The sequence below is a fragment of the Crocodylus porosus genome, unplaced genomic scaffold, assembly GCF_001723895.1.
Source record: "Crocodylus porosus isolate Cpor-Errol unplaced genomic scaffold, CroPor_comp1, whole genome shotgun sequence".
Taxonomy (NCBI): Eukaryota; Metazoa; Chordata; order Crocodylia; family Crocodylidae; genus Crocodylus; species Crocodylus porosus.
The window spans coordinates 52,500,729-52,521,164 of NW_017728950.1; the positions used below are offsets into that span (position 1 = coordinate 52,500,729).

General features: G+C 43.4%; 1 protein-coding gene across 1 annotated transcript in view; it reads left to right on the plus strand.

The window, feature by feature from the left end:
- MPDZ (multiple PDZ domain crumbs cell polarity complex component) overlaps nt 1-20,436 on the plus strand; it is a 138,323-nt gene that overhangs the window by 10,809 nt on the left and 107,078 nt on the right. Inside the window, exons 2-3 of the mRNA XM_019554872.1 lie at nt 6,024-6,082; nt 6,743-6,909. Of these exons, the coding sequence (XP_019410417.1) occupies nt 6,067-6,082; nt 6,743-6,909 (183 nt within the window). The 5' untranslated portion in view covers nt 6,024-6,066. The remainder of the gene's footprint in view (nt 1-6,023; nt 6,083-6,742; nt 6,910-20,436) is intronic.

The following is a 20,436-nucleotide window of genomic DNA, read 5'->3' on the forward strand; positions in this document are numbered from 1 at the left end:
GAAGGTCAGTGTCATGGAGCAAGCTCTCAGCCTTGTTTCTGACTGCTGGTGTCAGCCAAGCTGGACACTGGGGATGAGAGGGGGGGTAAGGGTTGGGCAGGGAGGAGCAGACATAAGATGCTACAGCCCTGGGAGGGCTCATGCTTCCAGTCCCGCTGATGCTCTTATGCCGGCATCAGTCATGCCAGCATCAGTCTATCCATGGGGAGCTTGTGTGTGTGTATGTGTGTGTGTGTGAGAAAGTAAGAGAGAGTGTGTGTATCTGTGTGTGTGCACTAGAGTGTGAGAGTGAGACGGTGTATGTAAGAATGAGAGAATGTGTGTGTGCATGCATGGCCCTCAGCAGCTCAGAAAACTCATTAAGTCGCCCTCCAGCTAGAGGTGCACAATGGGTTCTTTGACAAAATCTGTTATTTATAACCTGGAAATATCATGATGAAGCTAAGGTGTTGAATTCAGTACAGCTCTTGGTAGAGGCGCACCGATACATTGGTCTGATGTTGGATTAGATATAAAGAAAATAGATCGTATTAAAAATTGGCCTGATGTGGCTGATAATTTGGCCAATAAATGCCCATGAGTGTGTGCAGCTGCAGCATAGCATGTAGGCAGTGAGGAGCAGAGCCCAACAGCTTATAAGTCTGGTGTGGTGGAAAGGGAGGTGGGAGGAAAGAGGCGTGGGTGCACAGATCAAGGTCCGTATGGTGAGGAAGGAGTGGGGCAGGGGCTAGGGCAAGTGCCGCCCCACTGGGGCAGGCATGGGACTGAGCTGTGGCTTGTCTGGGGTGTACACAGACTGGGAGGGTGTGGCTCCCGCCTCTGCGTGCCACTTGTCTGGGAGCTGCTGGTCCAGTGCTTATCCACTTGTCTGGCGGCTCCTGCTGCTGCTCCCACCAGTCATCCTGGCATGGGGAGGTGCATGCCCCTGGATCTGCATGGGGCGGGGAGGGGAACACCCCCTCCCCCTCCCGGCCTATCCTCCTGGACGAGCAGCGGCGGGAGCCGCTGGATGAGTGGGCGAGTGCCAGACCAGTGGCTCCTGGGTGAACAGCACAGAGCAGTGAGAGCTGCCCGTTCCCCCATGCCCCCCTGAATGAGCTGCAGCTCTGTCCTGTGCTTGTCTCACTCCGGCTGGGTAACACTTGCTCCATCCCCAGCTCCACTCCTCCCTCACCGCAGGGCCTTGATCTTTCCCTTTCCTTCGCCCTCCCCTTCCACCACACCAGACTTACCAGCTGCATGCAGCTCTCCAAGCTGCCAGGCTGGTATTGGAAACTGGATCCGTATCAGTCAATATGCCTCCTTAAAAATCAGCTATCAGTATCATCCCCAAATCTTTCAGCCCAAATAATTGCCTGCCCCTGGTCTATATGACCTTTGGAGGTTTCTTCCAACCCTAATTCTCCATGATTCTAAGAAGCAACACGCTGACAGACAGGGCAGTGCTAGAGAACTGAAAGAATAAAATTATGTTTATTTGCCTCTTTCTATTAATTTATCTTGTACAGTGATAACAGGGGACAAATGCTTAATTTCAGTAGTTACTTTTGTTATATTACCACCTACATGATTCCAAGACTGTTCTTTTTCGAATGTACCTTTACATTATTTCATCCTCCTACAGTCCCATTTGTCTATTTTGTTCATTCTGCCTGACATGCGAACTAAGCTTTCTGGGATAGTGAGTGTCTTTGTTAGTTATCTGTATGGTATCTTGTACAGTGGGGCCCTCACCCATGACAGGGGTTCTTAGTCATTAGTATAATAACAATAATAAAAGAGGCAACATCTTAAAATAATAAAGGCTTCAAATGTGATTTATGTGGAATTCCCTAAGTAGAGGATTTCCATAAGTAATCTGTTATCCTATGTCTCCTCCCATTGAAATCAGTGGGAATAGATATTTAAGCTCTAAACAATCTGATCTTAAAGATGTACTTATCTTATAATTGACCCCCATGCTTTTTTATTGATCCCAGCAAAGATACTAATTCCTCATATTAATATTGCAGCAGCAGGTATCCTCACCAGAATTATATATGCTAGTGTGGACGCTGTTGAAGTCAATGTAAGGGTGGGAAACTCTTTTTAACCTCAGCTCTAGTAGAAGCTTGGGTAATTAAATCCACTTTAAGCTCAGATACTATGCTCTTTGGGATATGGACCATTTTTTATCATAAATGCTTGAGAGAGAGAGAGAGAGAATGCTTTGACCCTGGATACCTCATTAATACAAATAGATAATATCTGAAGTCAGAATTAGTTTTAGTTAATAAAAATTGAACTACCAAGAGAATACTGGGGAAAAAACTACAGTTTGGAGCAGGCACAGAGTGAGCTGAGGTGGAAGGCTGGTTGTGCCCTTCTGCCACCACACCCCAGGGAGTGCTCTGTTCCTCTCTTCCTCCCCACCTGCCCGCCCAGGCTGCGGGAGGGGAAGGTGTTGGGGAAATTCCCACCAGGAGTGCCCACCAGCAGGCAGGCACTCCATGTCTTCCCCCAACACATCCTCGCTCCCTCAGCCCCAAGCCAGCTTCCTCCCCAGCCCTGCCTACAACCCTCAAGCCCCTCTTACCTCCAGGAATGAAGTGTGATTATGAGGCAGCCTCCAGTAAGTATGAGCATCGGGTCCTGCCCTTTCCCCCTCCCCCTTCCCCTTCGGGCAGTGCTGGGGGTTTCCCGCCCCTTCTGCGAACAGCTCTTGGAGACTGGAACTCAGCTAGGCAGCAGAGCTCTTTGCAAAAGGGGGACATTCGTGGGTTTTCCTGCTAAAAGGGGAAATCCGCATTTTCTCTGATTAAAACAGGAAATCTGTGGTTTTCTCTGTTTTTTTGTGGGAAACAGAAAACCCGGATCCCTGCTCATCTGGTTAACTGCTTCAGTCAGTGCTGGCCAGGTTACTGATATAACCCACCAACAAAAGAACACAGTAAGACCTTGCTTCACTTTTGAAGTCATTTAATAAGGGGGCATTGGTGAAATACAGAAATCTGAATGAGAGTAAATGTACAGTTTCTTAACAGTTTTAGAGAAGGTGTCTAAAAATGTAAAGCACGATGGGTTCTTTGACAAAATCTGTTATTTATAACCTGGGAATATGATGAAGCTAAGGTCTTGAATTCAGTATAGTTCTTGGTAGAGGCGCACCAATATATCAGACCGAGATTGGATCGACACTGATATAATGAAAATTGAGAGTATCGGCAATCGGCTTTTTTGGCTGCTGTGGCTGATAAATGCCCTGTGCATGTGTGCAGCTGCAGTGCAGCATGCAGGCGGCCAGAAGCACAGCCCAGCAGCGGGGAGAGCAGCTGGGTCTGGCTAGTAAGTCTGTTGTGGGGAAAGAGGCATGGGGGCACAGATCGAGGCCCATGCAGTGAGGGAAAGGTGGAGCTGAGGCAAGGGCAGGCGCTGCCCAGCTGGGGGTAGGGTGGGGCATGGAACAGAGCCGCAAGTGGCTCGTCCAGGGGTGCAGTGGGGCGGGGGGGGCAGTTCCCAGCAGTGTGCGCACTCTGGGAGGGCATGGGGGTTGCATGCCCCCTGTATTTGTGTGTGGGGCTAGGGCAAGAGGGGGGCTGCAGCCACCCTAAAATTTGTTATAGGTCCCCTCCCAACATCACCGCCGCTGCCCACTCTGAGTACAGCCCCCAGCCCAGCTCTTGCAGGGAAGAGCCTGATGCTGCCCCTGGCCCCAGCCCATAGCAGCAGCCCACCCTCACCCCGCATGCAGATCCAGAGGCACACACTACCAAAGCCCTCCCTGGGTGCCCACAGCATTGGGAGCCCCCACTCCTGCCCATTCCCCGGGGTGAGCTGCTTGTGGCTCCATTGCGTGCCCCGCCCCAGACAGCTGGGCAGTGTCTGCCCCAGCCCCACTCCCTCCCTCAGCACGGGGGCCTCGATCTGCTCCCCCATGCTCCATCCTCCCATCCCCCTTCCCTGACACCAGACTTACTAGCTGGACCCGGCTGCTTTTCAAGCTGCACATCAGCAATGGGATTTGTATCGGCTCATTAAAAATCAGCCATCGGTATTGGTCCAAAAAAATCTCTTATCACTGCATCCATAGTTATTGGAGATTTATGCCATATAATAGATACAGTAACTTCTGGTCACTGGTGTTGTTATGCCATGGATTGACTTAGTGTACAGCTGTTCAATCTCTTACGTGGCCGGGGGCTGCACCAGCATCAGCTATGAACCCCCAGCTTGCATGGCGTATAGGTGCCACGTCACTGCACAATAGCACATTGTACAGTAGCCCCTTGCCCTGCACCACACTGCACGGCTACCCTAGCCTTGAGTCCCACCCCCAATACTCTGGCTGTGGGCTCTCTGGCTGCATCATGCTGAGCAGGCACTTTGGCCGCAGGGTCCCCCCAGGCCTGTGGGCTTTGCTGTGCTGTGCCACCTTGCCCCTGTTGTGGAGAGAAGAAGGGTAAGCTGAAGGAGGGATGGGAAGGTCAGGGACCCTGGCTCCTGATATAGCTGGAGCCATGGGAATGGCGGCCAGGTGGGACTGCAAATTAACCCCCATCAGGCTGCATGCAGCCCATGGGCTGCAAGTTGGATGGGCCTGATGTTGTGCATAGCAGCTGCAGTGTTGTGGGGGCGCACCAGATCCCTTGACATCTTTCTTCTCAATTGCGATGCATCTTTTGTTGAGGAATTGAATCTTAGTCTTCACTGGATATTTAAAAGAAGCATTGGCCAGGCTTGAAGGAGGTATTTTGTTGGTGTGAATAGGTCACAAAGACAACAGAGCTGAAGATTTATTCTTGCAATTAAGTAAACTTCTCCATGCCCAAATAAGGACCTCAAATAAGGTATTTGATTTAGTACATTTTGGGGTTTGTGTATCTAGCAACTGGAAAGTCAGGTTGGAGGAATCTAACCCTTCTAAGCCCCGAAGACTCCTCATCTTAACAATCTGTTAGAAAGTATAGCTCTTTGCAAATCCAATAATTCCTAGTCATATAGAAGATAGAGGTAGAAATTATTCTGCCATGGTACTACAGGATAGGCTAGGCTTTAAAGGTGGGATATTGGGCTTTAAAGCTGTGATTTTATTTCAGGTTATATCACAGATTTTGTGTAGCCCTGTGGTCCTTCTCCAGTCCTGCACATTTGTATTCATGATAACTAAGGCACTTGGATTTGCAGATGGATTATAGAAAAAATAATCCTTATAGTGATTTTTAAACCATTTAAATTTTTATTAATATCACTCACACCATATACATGCTGTTGGGGTGTTACATAATGTTTTATTGGTTGATTTACATAACTTATGTTACAGTTTCACATCACATGAGTAATTAAGATATCCCAACCCTGTGCTGATAGTAATATATATTCAGCATAAATAAATGGGGGTCATGGAACACGGAGCCACAGTTCATCCCTTTGTTTTGTTGTATCCTGTTTTACTTCCTTTGTACATTGTCTGTTTGATTTCGGTAGCTCTTGATTATGATGTGCTTAACAAAAGTTTGGTGCCATGTAAATAATAATGATGTTTCCTTATTATTGTATGAAACTCATGTTTTTTCTTGGTTTTTGTTATAAAATCATGATTCTTTGAGTTTAAACTCAACGTTTCAAAATGAAGGATACCAGATTCACCCAAAGAACCTTGTCTGCCTATGTCCTTAGACTAACACAGCTACAACCTATACCTTTGCAAAATGAAATTTGTGTGACAGAAAATGACAATGCAGTGAACGAAGCACTGTAATATAAAGCCATTGAATGCTGTACAGTGTCACTTAAAACCCTATCCATAGCTTCTGGTTAAAATAGTACAGTACACCTTACACAGCATGCAAATAAAATGGAAGCTTAGAAATAGTTTTTTTGGGGGTGGGGCTGAGAAGTGGCTTTGAATGAAATCCTAGTTTAACTTGATTGATGAGAGGTTACAGTGCTTTTTTTTCTTGAGTTCAGGTTTATTTATTCATTTGTAAATACTTGATTCTTAAAATTCTGTGGATGTCACCATTATCTTTTCTGTTATTTTTTAGCTGTTGTTTACCAGTTTGAAACAGAAGCTAGGTAGAGAAAAGCATGCTGGAAACAATAGGTAAGTTTTTATGTAACACTGTTTGTGGCCGATCCAAGTTTACGTGATAGATCTATATACTTATATACGAGACAGTTGAGTTAAGTTTTGTCATGGACACCTACTATAGTTAAAAAATACCTGATGCTTTTGTTGTCCTGTATTTTGATCTGAATTACCTCCCAAATTTTGCATATAATCTACTTGATTTTTGACTTATGGACTATTTACTATCATTGTCTGTTTTAATTTTATTTCACCTTTAAAAGTTATTAAAGCTGGTTGGAAAATGTTACATTTTTTTGCAAAAAATAATTTATAAAGTCAACTGCTTTTTCTTAAATGTATTTTTAATACTGACTATTGAAATGTATCTGTAGTCATGCTTCCTTCACCTCTTGTTTTCTGAACAGTTTAATTTGCAAACTCCGCCTGGTCAGATCTGCAACTCCCCCTAGTTCTTGCATTGTCATTAACTTCAAACGGAATTTCACCAATGCAAATGAGGACTGATTTGGGCTGGTTTTTTCATATTTAAAATTTGAAAAATTGACCAATGTAGAAGAAAATCACTTGTGTTTTCTAGTTCGGGGAGATAGAAAAGTGATGTTTGAGTAGTCAGAAATGCCTGTATGTGCCCTTTTCTAAGCTGCTGCTGACTAGTAATGAATATGCCTACAGATACACAAAGGGCCCTCCAGGCAGTGGAACGCCTGCAGGCAAAATTACGGGAACGAGGTGACACAGCAAATGAGGAAAAACTGAACTTACTCAAGTCAGTGCTGCAGAGCCCTCTCTTCAACCAGATTCTGAACCTTCAGACTTCTGTTCAGCAGCTGAGAGATCAGGTAGGAAGAGTAGCATCCAAAGAAAAGGGGAGAAGTTAATAGGTTTTTGTAAAAGCCTGGCATAATTTGTTGTTGCTTGTTAATAGTTTAGAAATTGCATATTGACTGATATAATAGTGAAAATTAAAGGCCTGATCCTAGGCCTAGTCCTAAACGTGTTGAAATCCATGGAAAGATTCCCGTTTACTTCAGTGGGTTTTGGGTCAAGTCCTAAATGTTAATGCATATGTATATATTTTCCTAGTTGTCTGCATATAGTATATTGATGTATGCTAAATGATGCCCTTATGTGGAAAGGTAGCAGAAGGTTGACTGCTAATAAATTCAAAATAAGAGAAAGATAAACCGCTAAGAACACAGTGAAGAAGCATTTAATTTTTAAGACCTGTGACTTGTGATCCACTTCCCTATTGGCAGTTTGTTAGTATAGAAAGACCATTTTCATGGAAGTTTCAGATCAGTGGGAATAGTGGGATTATTTCCTTATATAGCTGTAACAGATAATAGGAAACAAAAAAGCATAGAAGAGGATGTTAATTTTTTTTTACTTTATCAGAAGGGATAAAAAAATCCCTGAATATGGTTATAATAGATTGATTTGTTTCTCCTTGATGTCATGAGAAATATATATTGAGTATAAAAAGTAGTTTTTAATACAGTATTGGCTTGAATCCAAGAGGGGTTCCTCCTGCTATTTAACATGGAGAAAAAGGCAGCAGGGCTGGGGGGGTGCAGATAGCAGGGGAAGCAAGTAGTGGGGAGGACTAGGTGGCAAGAGGTAAGGTGTGGAGGGGCAAGGCACAGGGATCAGGCTGTTTGACCCCTTCCCCCACCACCTTCCCTCCCACTGTCTTGTGCACTGCCCTGCTCTGCCACTTTCCCCCTAACACCTGCTCCCACTGCTACCCCTACTACCTGGCTCCTTCCACTGCTTTTTCTGGTACAGCAGTAGGAGGGATGAATTCAAGATAACCTTCCAATAATTAGATAATATACATGGAAACTTATAACAGATTTACACATTTTCCATGTATAGAATCTAATTATTGGGGGGTTGTATTAAATTGAGTCATCTTGGATTCAGGTAAATATTGTAAGTGACTGTTAAAACCAAGTTATGCATCCATCTTTGCAGCTAGCCATTCCACAGATTCATGAGAGAGGGCCTGGACAAGGCTTTTTGTGTAGAAATTCCATAATCCATTTTTGGTTAGCTAGTGTATCAGGGATAGTTGGAAAAAGCAGTTCATGCATTCTGTATTACTGTGGGACTGAGGTTGAATGTGGCCCCTATATCAGAGTGCAACTTAAAAACCCCTTTTATCCTTGCTTCTGAGCAGTAGCTGACACAACATGGCTGTTAGTTATTTCCTGTAGTTCTGGAATTCATCTTGATGTATTATAACCAGATTACAAGCACATTGGTATATTATTTACAGTATCATACTTCAGTTCACATTTCACTCTTTATATTCTTGGTACTGAGAAACTAGATTGTCACCTAAGATTGCTACTGCAACAGCAACAACAAAACCCTCAGAAAAAAAAGCTGTGTTGAAATTCTGATGTGAACTTAGTGCATGTGTTGATTTTTACCATTACTGAAGGGAAATTTAACATTGACATAAACAAAACATGCACACAGTGAATTAATTACATGACTGATATCTGAGGGAGCCTACCATTTGAAATGGAGGTGTGCCTTGAACCGTTACCAGTAATTTACTAAAAGGGCAAATGGAATTTTTCCCTTTGTGTGGCCTGGGAAGATAAAATAGATTCATTCCTCTTTCCTTAAATGTTTTAGATTAGGGTATTTAATCAAATCTATGACTTAATGCCATTTAAAAGACCTAGTCAAAGATTCACTTGCAGCATACACCTGTCATTGCACCCCTTTATTTACATATATAATTATCATGGTAATGTATGCCAGGTTGATGATTTTAATGTCATTTACTGCTTGAATGCCTAACAGGCTGCTTTCATGTGAGACAACCAGGTTTGCATGTATCTGAAAAAATGACTGCATATGTAAATACAGGTGTGCAGTTGTGCACAGATTTGGGTCATCTCCCTGCATCTCTCTACAGCTTAGATGCAGTTTTAAAATAGAGCATGGAACTGTCTGTGTTTTCTTTGTGCCTTATTTAAATAATTATAAATAATTCTACTGATTTGTTTGAAAAAGAAAAGAAAGAAAGTAAAACAAGTTCAAGAAAATAAAATGAAATGAGATCTGAGTTGCTCTAGGAATTGCGAAGCCTTCAGTTTTATCCAAAGATAATCTTTTGGACTTTTTTTATAAGTTTAATTTATAAGTGTTGTATTCCCTGGCTGAAGCTACTGGCTAGTACAGGGGCAGGAAAAATATGGCCCACAGGCCAGATTCCACCCTTCAGGCACGTTCATCCAGCCCGTGGCGCCCTCCAGTGAATAGCACCCCATCCAGCTCTTTTGCCCATGAGAGTGAGAGCAAGGAGCTCACATGCACAGACTCCCAGCATACCCTATTGTACCTCATTCCCACCTTCTTGGGCAGAAGGGTCTGGCGCAGCCAGCCAGCAGCAGGGTTCCAGGCAGGGCTGCTGCTACTGCTCAGCTTCCCCAGTGTCCTGCTTACTTTGGGCAGCAGGTAGGAAAGTGATGGGGATGGGGCAGAGCTACAGCTGGGTGGGAGCATGGGGCTAGGGCGGGTGGTAATGCAGAGCCTGTGTGGAGAGGGTGGCAGCAGTGCAGAGCTCAGATGGGCAGTGTGGGTGTGAGGGAGGGTGGGGGTGTGTGGGGACTCCCCCCCCACCCCCATTCCCATCATGGAACGCAGCCCCAGCAGATAGCAGTGGCAGCAACAACACCAGGTGGGGGCACTCAGGGTGTTCGTGCCCAGTGCAGGCACTGGTGCTCAGTGTTGTGCAGCTCTGGCCAACATTGCACATCGCAGTGAAGTGCAGCCCTTGCTTGACTGTCTCTATTGCTGGTACTCCCCAATGCACATGTGCAGCCCCTGCACTCGTGCTGCATGGGAGGGAAGCCCTGCAGGGGGTGGGAAAGGCAGCTGGCTCTAGCGAGCTGTGCCTGAAGGGTGGAATCTAGTGTGTGCCGTGGTGAGTGCCAGTGATAGAGACCACCTGGCGGGCGGTGTGCTCCTCGCTGCAATGTGCAATGCTGGCCAGAGCTGCGAAATGCCTGGTACCAGTGCCTGTGCTGGACACTAGTACCCCGAGCGCCCCCGCATGCTGCTGCTGCTGCTGCCACTTCTGTCTGCTGTGGCTGCATGCCATGGTGGGAGTGAGGGGGGGTCCCCACATCCTCCACCCTCCCTCACACCCAACAAATGTCACAGACCCACACCCTGTCCCCACAATCCCCCACATACACACAACCTCCGACATACCCTATGCCCCCCAGACACAGCCACACCCCCTCACAGCCCCCTCTGCCTTGCACACACACCCACACTGCCCGGACAGTATACGAGACTAAGACTTTAGCTTTTAGTTATTCTGCAGTCATTTTTATATATGGTATGCAAGCACAAATCATGACAAAAATATTTTCTGTAATAAAACTAAAATATGTTACAGTAGGTGTTTGACTTTTAGTGTATGAATTGGGTTTTTTTGGTTCTAAGGTGGCAACTCTCCCCCACAAAAGGAGCAAGGGGAGGGACCTCCCGTGGCAAAGGTCAGGTGTCAAGAGCGGGACTTCTGGTCCCAAGATGGCAACCAAGGGGGCGGGGAACTGTCAAAGGTGGGGCTACCCCTGTGGCTCTTGAAAGCTCACCAAATCTCATTAACTTGTCCTCCACCCAAAATAATTGCCTGTCCCTGGGCTAGGAAGAATACCAGGAAAAAAGTGTGCAACCTTCCTAGCTTCACTGTAGGCAATGCAGGATTCCTTTGCTGTTTGAGCTCTGGCCTCCTGTTGAGAAATGAGGTCAAATAGTGCTAAAATGCAGAATGGGTTCATTTTGTGGCCTATTGCTGTAATGAATGTGCCAAATTTATTTTCAATTTTGATGTGACCTGAATTGAGATTTGAACACTGGGGAATCTGAGTGGTCCCTGTCTTGATAACCTGAAAGCAGAAGAAAAGGTGTGTTAACCTGTTCATTACTTAAAAATGCCTGTGATGCTTAAGGGCTTTATTTACACACAAATTACTAGAGCAGTGCTTCTCAAACTTTTCCTCAGTGTGACCCCATTTATGACCCCATTTTCTCAGCATGGCCCCTGATTTCCACCCTTCAGCCTCCCACAACCCCAGGTGCCCCTCACTCCCCGCCCACAGCCCTCTGCCCTCTCCAGCACGCCCAAGGCCTGGCTGCTACCCATGGGAGCCAGTGGCTACTGCAGCTGCAGCTGGGTGTAGAGCCTTTCTTCTCCGTCCCCCGGCAGACAGCACTGCCGGAGTGGAGCCCATGATGGGGGAGGATGCAGGCTGCCCGCTGCAGGTTTGGAGCTCCCCACCCTGCTGCCCTCTTCCCCGGGGGCTCTGTGGCCCAGTGGGCAGGACCCAGCGTGGGAGGGGGGGAGCACTGCGCCGCCATGGTTGCCAAGTTGAGGTGCCCCCTGCTCACCCGGCAGCAACGTGGGCAAAAATCACGCCACGGCTGCTACTGTGCCTCACCTTGGTGGCTATGGTGGTCTATCATGCCCTCCCACAATTCGTCCCATCTGCTGGGTTGCAGAGGAGGCTCCTGCCTGGAGCTGGTCTGGCCCAGTTGCAGCCCCACACTGCTGTAGATGCAGAAATCTCGGGGGGCATGTTTGTCATGACCCCATCGGCTGAAGTTGCAACCCCATTTGAGGTCACGACCCATAGTTTGGGAACTGTTGCACTAGATACTTCCTAACTATTCAAGAAAGACTTTGTGCTGTAAAAATCTCTAAGGCAGAATGAACAAATAGACAGATGTAACAATTGTATTGATATCCAAGCATACCAGTACTATCTGTTATGATGCCATTGTTACTTCTGCATGACTCTAGCAGTACAAGTGTAGCAGAGCTTTTCCAACTTTAGCCTTGTTTCATTCAAAGTTAGGGTGCATTAGCTAACTGGTCTTGCTATAGGCACAACTGTTGCATATTCCTGAACCACAGCTTCCCCCTCCTCTTTCAATAGCGTTCAAATGTATGTTTGCCCATACCCAAAGTTATGAGAAGGGGAACACTGATGCCATTTTATGTGCCAGTCAAACTTGTCTAGTGCAAGCAGCATAGAAGTGGTACTGTGGTACTATGTTAACTGGGAATACATGTTTTCATTAGGTGCATAGACTTACTGGAGGCCTCTGAAATGTTTTTGTGCTGAAACCTTTAGTTTTCCCTGGCTGATTTTTCTCTTCATTTTATTGTTGTTGTGCATTGCCTTTTAGCAGGGGACTCAAGTATCTATTAGTCGGTGACTATTTGCTATATGTTATTATTTTTTAATTAAAGTAAGCCAAAGTATAAATTGCCCAATTTATCTTACAATGCAAAATTAGGAGGTTGAGTGGGGAAAAAAGTAGGAACCAGACTAAACTGAATGTTTGTTTTTTTTTAGTGTGAAACAGCACAATCATGCTTTCAAGCACTTTATTTGCATTTAAAGATACTATAACAACCATAATGTTTTTCCTTCTTGGTATACTCATTCTTTATTGAATGTTTGCTTTTTGATGTTGAGGCTACAGAACAAGCTCAGTATTTGAAGATAAGGAAGCAGCTAGAAAACTAGAAAAATGTGTCTGGTGCTTTATTGCACTCCTTAAGTCTGAAATAATTTTATTTATTCATTTATGTTTTACTATTTAAAAATGTGACACAAAGTAATAGCCCCTACTGGTATTTCTCTCCTCTCTTTGTGGCTCTTTCTGAGCTTCCTTCCCTCCTCCACCTCAAGCTCAAGCAAGGCACAGCTAATGAGAAAAATCCCTTCCTTTGCTGGGCTACATTCCTCAGATTTTTTTCTTTGCAAGTTTGACCATAGATGTTACATATAAATCATGGAAAATACCTCTCACAATGCAGGCAAATACTGTCTGGTACATTGTTGTCGGGGGCTCTACATAGGGCCTGTAGTGCTTTACAGTATAAATCTATATAACAAAGAAATTAAAGGCAAACACAGGAAAACTACTACTTTCTCCTCTTAGGGGCCACTCAGGAAGTAAAATTCCTCCAAAGGATTACACAAAGGAAGCACTTGCAATTACTAGACTGCTGCCTCTTCACTACAGCACTAATTGTTTACTAGACCCTGTCATTTGATCCAAGGCATTTCACATGCTTATAAAAACTAATTTGGGAAAAGATCAGTGTCGTCTCCCCCAACCCAACCCCCCTCCTATTCCCATACCTCCCACCCATGATCTGCTTTACTACTGTGCTATACACAAACTCTTAGAGTTCTTAAGTGAGGTATAAGGTGGAGTGATCATTTGGACCAGGCTACACAGGAGAAGGTACAGATTCCACTGGAGGTTTGGGCCTCCAGGTACCTAGCTATAGTGTTTACAGCTAACTTGTATGAACCAGTATAAGCAGCTGGTATTTATTCTTATTGTGCTTGGATGGTGGCAGCTGTTAGGGGGCCAGTTCTTTGGGTCTTTTTTTGTGGGCTTTCCCTATGAAAGACAAAGCAAAGAAAAAACTGGAAAGGGGACCATACAGAGAGTACAGGGCGTACTATACTTTTAGCATTCCCCTGGCATTTTTAACTGTATATGTACTTTATTTTCTTTTGCAGTGCTATGATACACAAAAACACTCAACTTTTAAGACGCCTAATTTTAAGAGGCATAAAAATGCTGACTATGTTCCTTTAATGTTGGTGTGCCATTAACATGACTGGAATAGAACATTTTTTATTTAAAGCATTTTGAACAATAAAATGAAAGCAGTATTTGATTGCATTTTGAGTGTATGTGGCTGTAACATAAGTTTTATCATACTGTGTGGTATCAGTGAATTTTCTTTTCATCTGTAGTCAGATTACGTTAATATTGCAGATGTTACATATAGTAAAGGGAAAGCCAATCAAGACAAATTAGCATTAGCCAAATTATAGAACAAAGCAATATTCCTTCATACGTTACTTAAATAATCGTAGTACCACACAGTCACTTCATGATGGAGTTAAAGTGATTTCATTACTTCCAAGTAGTACAAATTAATATTTGATTAAAAAAAAATTCTTACAAGCACAGAGGCTTGAGATATCTCTTTCTTGAGATACCTACTAACATCTTAATGTTCTCTGTGGAATGATCTCTATTTTTATGATTAGGGATATGAAGTAGGCAACTAACTACCACAGTAAGAAGTTGAGAATCTCAAAAGAAAAGGTTTGTAAATGTGAAACATTTATTATTTGCAGGCAGTGATTGCTTCTGTTAAAATTGGTAATTTCGTAGAATTTGCAAACGGCAGCAGATGACAGGAGGAGGCACCTTCTATTTGGACTACTTATTTTGGATTTGTTTAGAAGTTCCTCAAATAATTTATGTTTGTTATACATGTACTTGGCTTATTGTCTTCAGGAATGGTTCTAACCATCTGGGTCAAATGCAGAAATGATAGTGAGGTATCCACGTTGTGATAGTAATACACTTTTATGAAAAAGTAAACACCTCCCTGGAGCTGAGTATCACAGCTAAAAGGAAAGCCAAAGTTTGTGAAACAAAGTTAAATACTTTTAAGATTTTGGAAATTAACTCTTTAGCCTCCAACTGATACTTTGGAATCTTCTACTTACGAATGATCACTCAACCAAGGTATTGGCACTCCCACTTTTGAAAATAACATATAAACAAAGACAGTTTATGTCTAATAGTTCCAACAAGTCTGAAAAAAGAGAGTGAGAGGACAGTGTTTTCACCATTGATACATCTGGATATGGAAGTATTTTGGAACAATAACTTGATGTAAACGCACAGAATATGGGGAAGTCTACAGAGGAGGAAACTAAATATTGTTGTGAAGGATCTTGCTAAATGGTCAGAACCTGTGATGGAGTCTGTCTGGTGCTTGTGATTGTGGGCTAGTAGAAATTGTAAGGATGTTTCTCTGGACTGTTACAAAAGAACATTTTCAGCCTTCCATTTCTTATGCCAGCTTTTCACTTGAGCAGAATCTGTCTATTGCTTCATTTACTTGTGATTTCAGAGTAATGGTATTGGAGACTGGAAAAATGTATTGAGTATTCTAATAAAACAAGAAAAAACTGTAGATCATAAGAACAGCTATCATTAGTGGAAAGACTTATAAAACATCAGTAAACTGTTTTTTGTTTGAGCAGGCTGTACAGATTAGAAAATGATTCCTTTTAAGGTTCAACAGACCAAGTGTATTTATTCCCCAATAGCAAAGTTTTTAAATCTGTGGAGTTTCTTGGGAAATATGACCTTGTATGAAAAAACATCCCCATTGAAATTCGTCAAAGGAAACGTACAAATGCTACCTGGGCAAAAACTATTCAAATTCTTGGATATGTGATCAAGAAGGAAATCATTTCTTCCTTGAAAGAGGGCACGTATTATTCTATTTCATTATACTGAAGACATTAGTAGACATGCAGATGACTTTGGTTTGTTAGATTTGATTCTGAACAAGCAGAAAATAAGGAAGAGGGGACAGAATTAGTATGAAAGAACATTTCTTTGGATTTTTGAACATGCTGCCAGTAGCATGGTAGTTTAGAAGTCAGCATTGCAGATTGAGGTAAGTTCAGTAAAATGAAGCAGTATCAAGTGAACTATGCATCCTCTTACATGCCTTGAAGGGTGTCCTACTGTTCTGGTAAGGGTTGCATGAGTATCCTGACTGAGACTAAGGAACTGCCTGATGACTTGGAAATTGAAGCTAATTTTCCATGAGAAAAACAATTTAGAGTACAAGCCAGAAAGAGAATGTTTGATTTTGAAGTAAAAGGTAAACTATTGACTAATTTAGAAGATAACTAGAAAGTTTATTTCTTTATGTTTTGAATACTATTATGCAGTCACCTGAAGAAATATTTTTACAACTTTCAGCAGCAGCACAAGCTATTCTGTTTTTTGTGTGATTATGAAACATTAAAAATACCTCACAAAGAATTATTTATATTATTTGTATTTGAGATGCATCTCACACCAATGCATTATTTTAAGAAAAGCATGGTAAAATGGACATTAATTCCAAGACGTCTCTCACATTAGTATTCTAGATCTTGGCAATAAACTTCTAGCTTTTGGTAGGTAACTGAAATATGAAACAAGTGTAAAATGTTATGTTAGAGTTTCTGAGAAAAGTAAGATTTTTGTCCCAAATCTGTCCATTGTGTTCAAGATTCTATTAAATATTGGTTATAACGGTTGCAAGCAGAGAATGCAGGTTTTTAAAACTTAAGTAGTATTTATGTTCTGCCATAGCTCAGTCACAGTTGGAGGATCTTTCTTTAATTTCAGTTGAAAGCCAAATTGTGGAGTATAGATTTGAAGGTTGCCAACCACAAGTTTGTGTGTAATAAAGCAAACAATAGAAATTCACTTCAGATGCTGCCTGACCATTCCTAATCAGTGAAGGATTGGCCTGGTGTTTGATTGTTCAAATTCGTGCTTAAATAAGAATACATAGTGTTAAGCCCTGTACCATTGATAGTATGTATTATCTTCAGTATGGTGAAGATAACCATGAAATGCTGGCAGAGAACAGTGAGATCGAAGAAGCTACAAAAGTGGGGTATAGTAATAGGTGACTCCAATTATCTTCATGTAGACTGACTAGCTCTCTCCTCTGTGTGTGATTCAGAGAGAGAATTTCTAAATTTCTTTATTTTAATTATTGCTTTTTAGAACAACTGGTTCTGGGGCTGAAAGAAGTGAATCAACTTGATTTAGTTCTTAGTAGTCTACGGTTTGAGCATTTTGAATAGCTGTTCTTCTGTGTAAGGTGGCCATAACATAATGAAATCCAACATCCTTACAAGACAAAATACAGCACAGAAATGCTCCACAAAATGTTTAACTTCAAAATGAGGAACTGCACAAAAATGGGGAAGCTAGTTTATCATTTAAATGCAAATGCCTCAAACCTGTGGAAATGGAAATCATTTCTAACAAATGCTGATATTAGATATAGCGCTCCTTATCTCTAAAGTTGTCTAGATAAGAAGATGGAAATTAAGAATGTTAAGAATGAAGCCAGAGTGTTTGTTGTGTTAGGCATGGTTTTAGATAGGACTGTGTGAAGCTTCGGATGCTTCAGCATCCAAAGCAGCATATCCAGATCGAAGCGCTGGCTTTGTTAGGCTTTCTGAAGAAGTTCGGAGCTTCCAAACCACTTCTGAAAAGCTTTGGAGCTGCCTCCAAGATCTGGCCATAGGGTATAATGGGGAATCAATGAAATAGCTATAGCTTTGTTGTTTTTTGTCTGATTTGGATGAAATTCGCAGGGTTCGTAGCCTCTGCTGAGAGCATGAAGCCTGCCAGGTTTCACAAAGATTGGTCTAGGGGTTTGGGGGGAACTGCACCCCAAATATTTGAAAGCAAAGCTTATGTCATGTGCATGTGTTAGACTACAGGGGCTGCACAAGCACCCATGTCACAAGTTTTACCTGTCAGCAGCTAGAGGTACAGGGCCCCAGAACCCCTACACCTATCTCCTTGACAGCTGGCAGGCTTAGTGGCCACAGCAGGGGCTAGCAGGCCTGCAGCTTTCACTCTGCTGCGTACCTTAATACACACAGGGTCACCCATGTCACAACTTTTGCTTGTTCGCAGCTTGAGGTGCAGTTCTCCCCAAACCCCGACACTTATCTCCTTGAAACTTGGCAGGCTTCGTGGCCTCAGCAGGGGCTACCATCCCTGCACTTTTGACCCCACTGTGGCTTAACACGTACATGTGACATGAGTTTCGCTTTCATGAATTTAGGGTGCAGTTCTCCCCAAACCCCTGCATGATCTTCTTGAAACTTGGCAGGCTTCATGCTCTCAGCAGAGGCTGCCAGCCCCGCAAGTTTTATCCAAATCAGACAACAAACAACAAAGTTATAGATATTGCAGTGATTCCCCATTATACCGTATTGCCGGATCTCCGAGGCAGCTCTGAAGCTTTGGAGGTGCTTTGTCTGGATCATAGCAGAAACCCGGTCCAGAGCTCTGGATCAGATCGCTGGCATCTGAAGTGGCTGAATCCAAAGCCGAATCGAATAGCTGCCTACTCACACAGGCCTAGTGTTAGACTGTCTGTACAGCATTAAGGGGGAGGAGAGGGACGTTTGTAAAGCCTCTGGGTCCTTTAACTGTAGGGATTCACTGGTGGGGGATTGAGGTGGAGGGCTGTAGTAGCTGTGTAGCTGCAGCCAGCTGTGTTGGCACTCTTTGTCCACTATAGTTTAAGATGTTTTAGAAAACTAAAACATAATGGAGGGTGAAACCTGGGATTCAAATGTTATAATGATCTAAAAAAGCAAATTAAAACATGTATTTCTGAGTATTTGTACTTTCAGTTCTGTGTCTTCGATTATAAGGACTTAGCTGAAAAATTGTCTGTAACACTCATAATTTTGGGCAGAAAGATCTTTGGCAATTGTATATTTGTGTGCTAATAATGTGTGTGCTCTTAAAGAAAAGTCGATGGGGGGGTGTGTGTATATTGGTATAGGTCAGCTTTATGGAAGAAGATCTCTATTATTGGCTTAAAGATATGAGACCTTTGTATAGGTTCAGTCCTGCACTGATGTACATGCATGTGATATCAGTTGGGACACTAAATGGATCAGAAAACAGTCTGGCCTGCAATCTTAAATGTTGTTATAAGTACTGAAGTGCAAAACAAAACTGACTATTACATACTGCAGCTATGAGAAAAGACTCAAAACTAATGATCATTTCATTTTCTTGTGTATGACATGCACCTTTTTTGTAAATATCAGATGCTGGAAATTGGGGAGCACGCTTTAAGCGAAATACTATGGAAATAAATACAGGCAGTCCTCCACTTGCAACGTTTCGCATTACAGCGTTTCGCACTTGCAGCGTTTATAAATAGACACTGTTTCAACGTTCTGATGTCAGTTTCACCTTCACAATTCTTGATTCAATGTGACGCCACACCAGCGAACGAGTTCACTATATTGCCCATCTCCCTGGAGAACATCTGTCCAAACTTCCTTGAACACTTTCTTTAAGAAAGCAGGCAAGACTCCAGAAAACCCTGCCACCAAGACTCCTGAGAAGACTCCAGCCAAGAACCCTTCAAAAAGTCCTACCAAGACCTCTTTAAAAAGTTCAGCAAAGTCACCTCAAAGAAGTCCTTCCAAATCAATATGATTGCTATTTACAGTATAAATACATGAATGTAGCTATATTTCTCATCTATAATTGATCGACTACAAAATTCTGGGGTATTTGTAGTGAAAATAGCATATCGAGCCTTGGTTCAGGAACTAACCCCCCATTTGTAACATTTTCTTATGAGAAAATTGGTTCCGAGTTGCAACATTTTGACTAAAGACACAGTTTTCAGGAACCAATTGTATTGTAAGTCCGAGGACTGCCTGTACAGTAACAGCAGCTTCTGCTGTGTGACCCCTGCCAGGTAAAAGATAAAGTAACTCTGCACATGTTCTGTAGGGGACAGCATAATGTGGATGATTTGGCCATGGATCAGCATTGCATTTGTACCAGGAGAAAAGCCTGTTGTTCAAGGGATTTTTTACAGAAGAGAACTGGCTCTTTCACAAGGAAGTTAAATCACTTCCAACCTGGAAGATCTCTGTTTCCTTCACCAGCTTGAACAGCTGTATGCTCCTCTTGGATACTGAGAACACCTGATATCCCATAGTTCTCTGCCTGCTGTCCCTCCCTCCCTCCATCCAAGGAAGAGAGAAAGCACTGACTTTCTGATAGTGTGCCTTGGGGCAAGCTGTCAAGGAGGCTTGTTCCCGGAGGCCTTTTCCCTTGAGAGGGACTCCTGCTGCAGAAGGTACTACTGACTTAGCAGATGATTTGTGTGATTCAGATGATTCATGTGACTGGCCATGGAGCCTCTGCCCCGACACCTGGGGCCTTGGCTCTTTTATATTTCTAAAGTGGAGTTGAACCCTGGGTGCTAGAGCCTGCAAAAATTCTTCCAGCTGATAAGCAATTATGGGGACATTCTCCCATGGTGGGAACTGTCCCAGAGCCCTGGAAGCATTGCTGCCATGAATGCAATTGCCTCCCTCCTCTGCACTCCTCTGGGTTTACCCAAAGGAGCCCAGGGTGCAGCAACCCTCATGGGGCTCCAGAAGGGTTCTTGCCTTAGGTGAATGGCTCCATGGCCAGTCACATGAATCACCTGATTTGCAGAAGGGTGGGAGAAGCATTCTCTTGGAGCTGGAACTGTCTGATGTCTCCAGGAGAACTTGAACCCAAGGTGCACCTGCCTTCTGCCCAGCACACTCCTCTGAGTTGACCTGGAAGGCCATGTCCACATCAGCAGGGACGTTTCATAGTTTCTAGGGTCAGAAGGGACCTGAGTAGATCATCTAGTCCGACCCCCTGCCATGGCAGGAAAG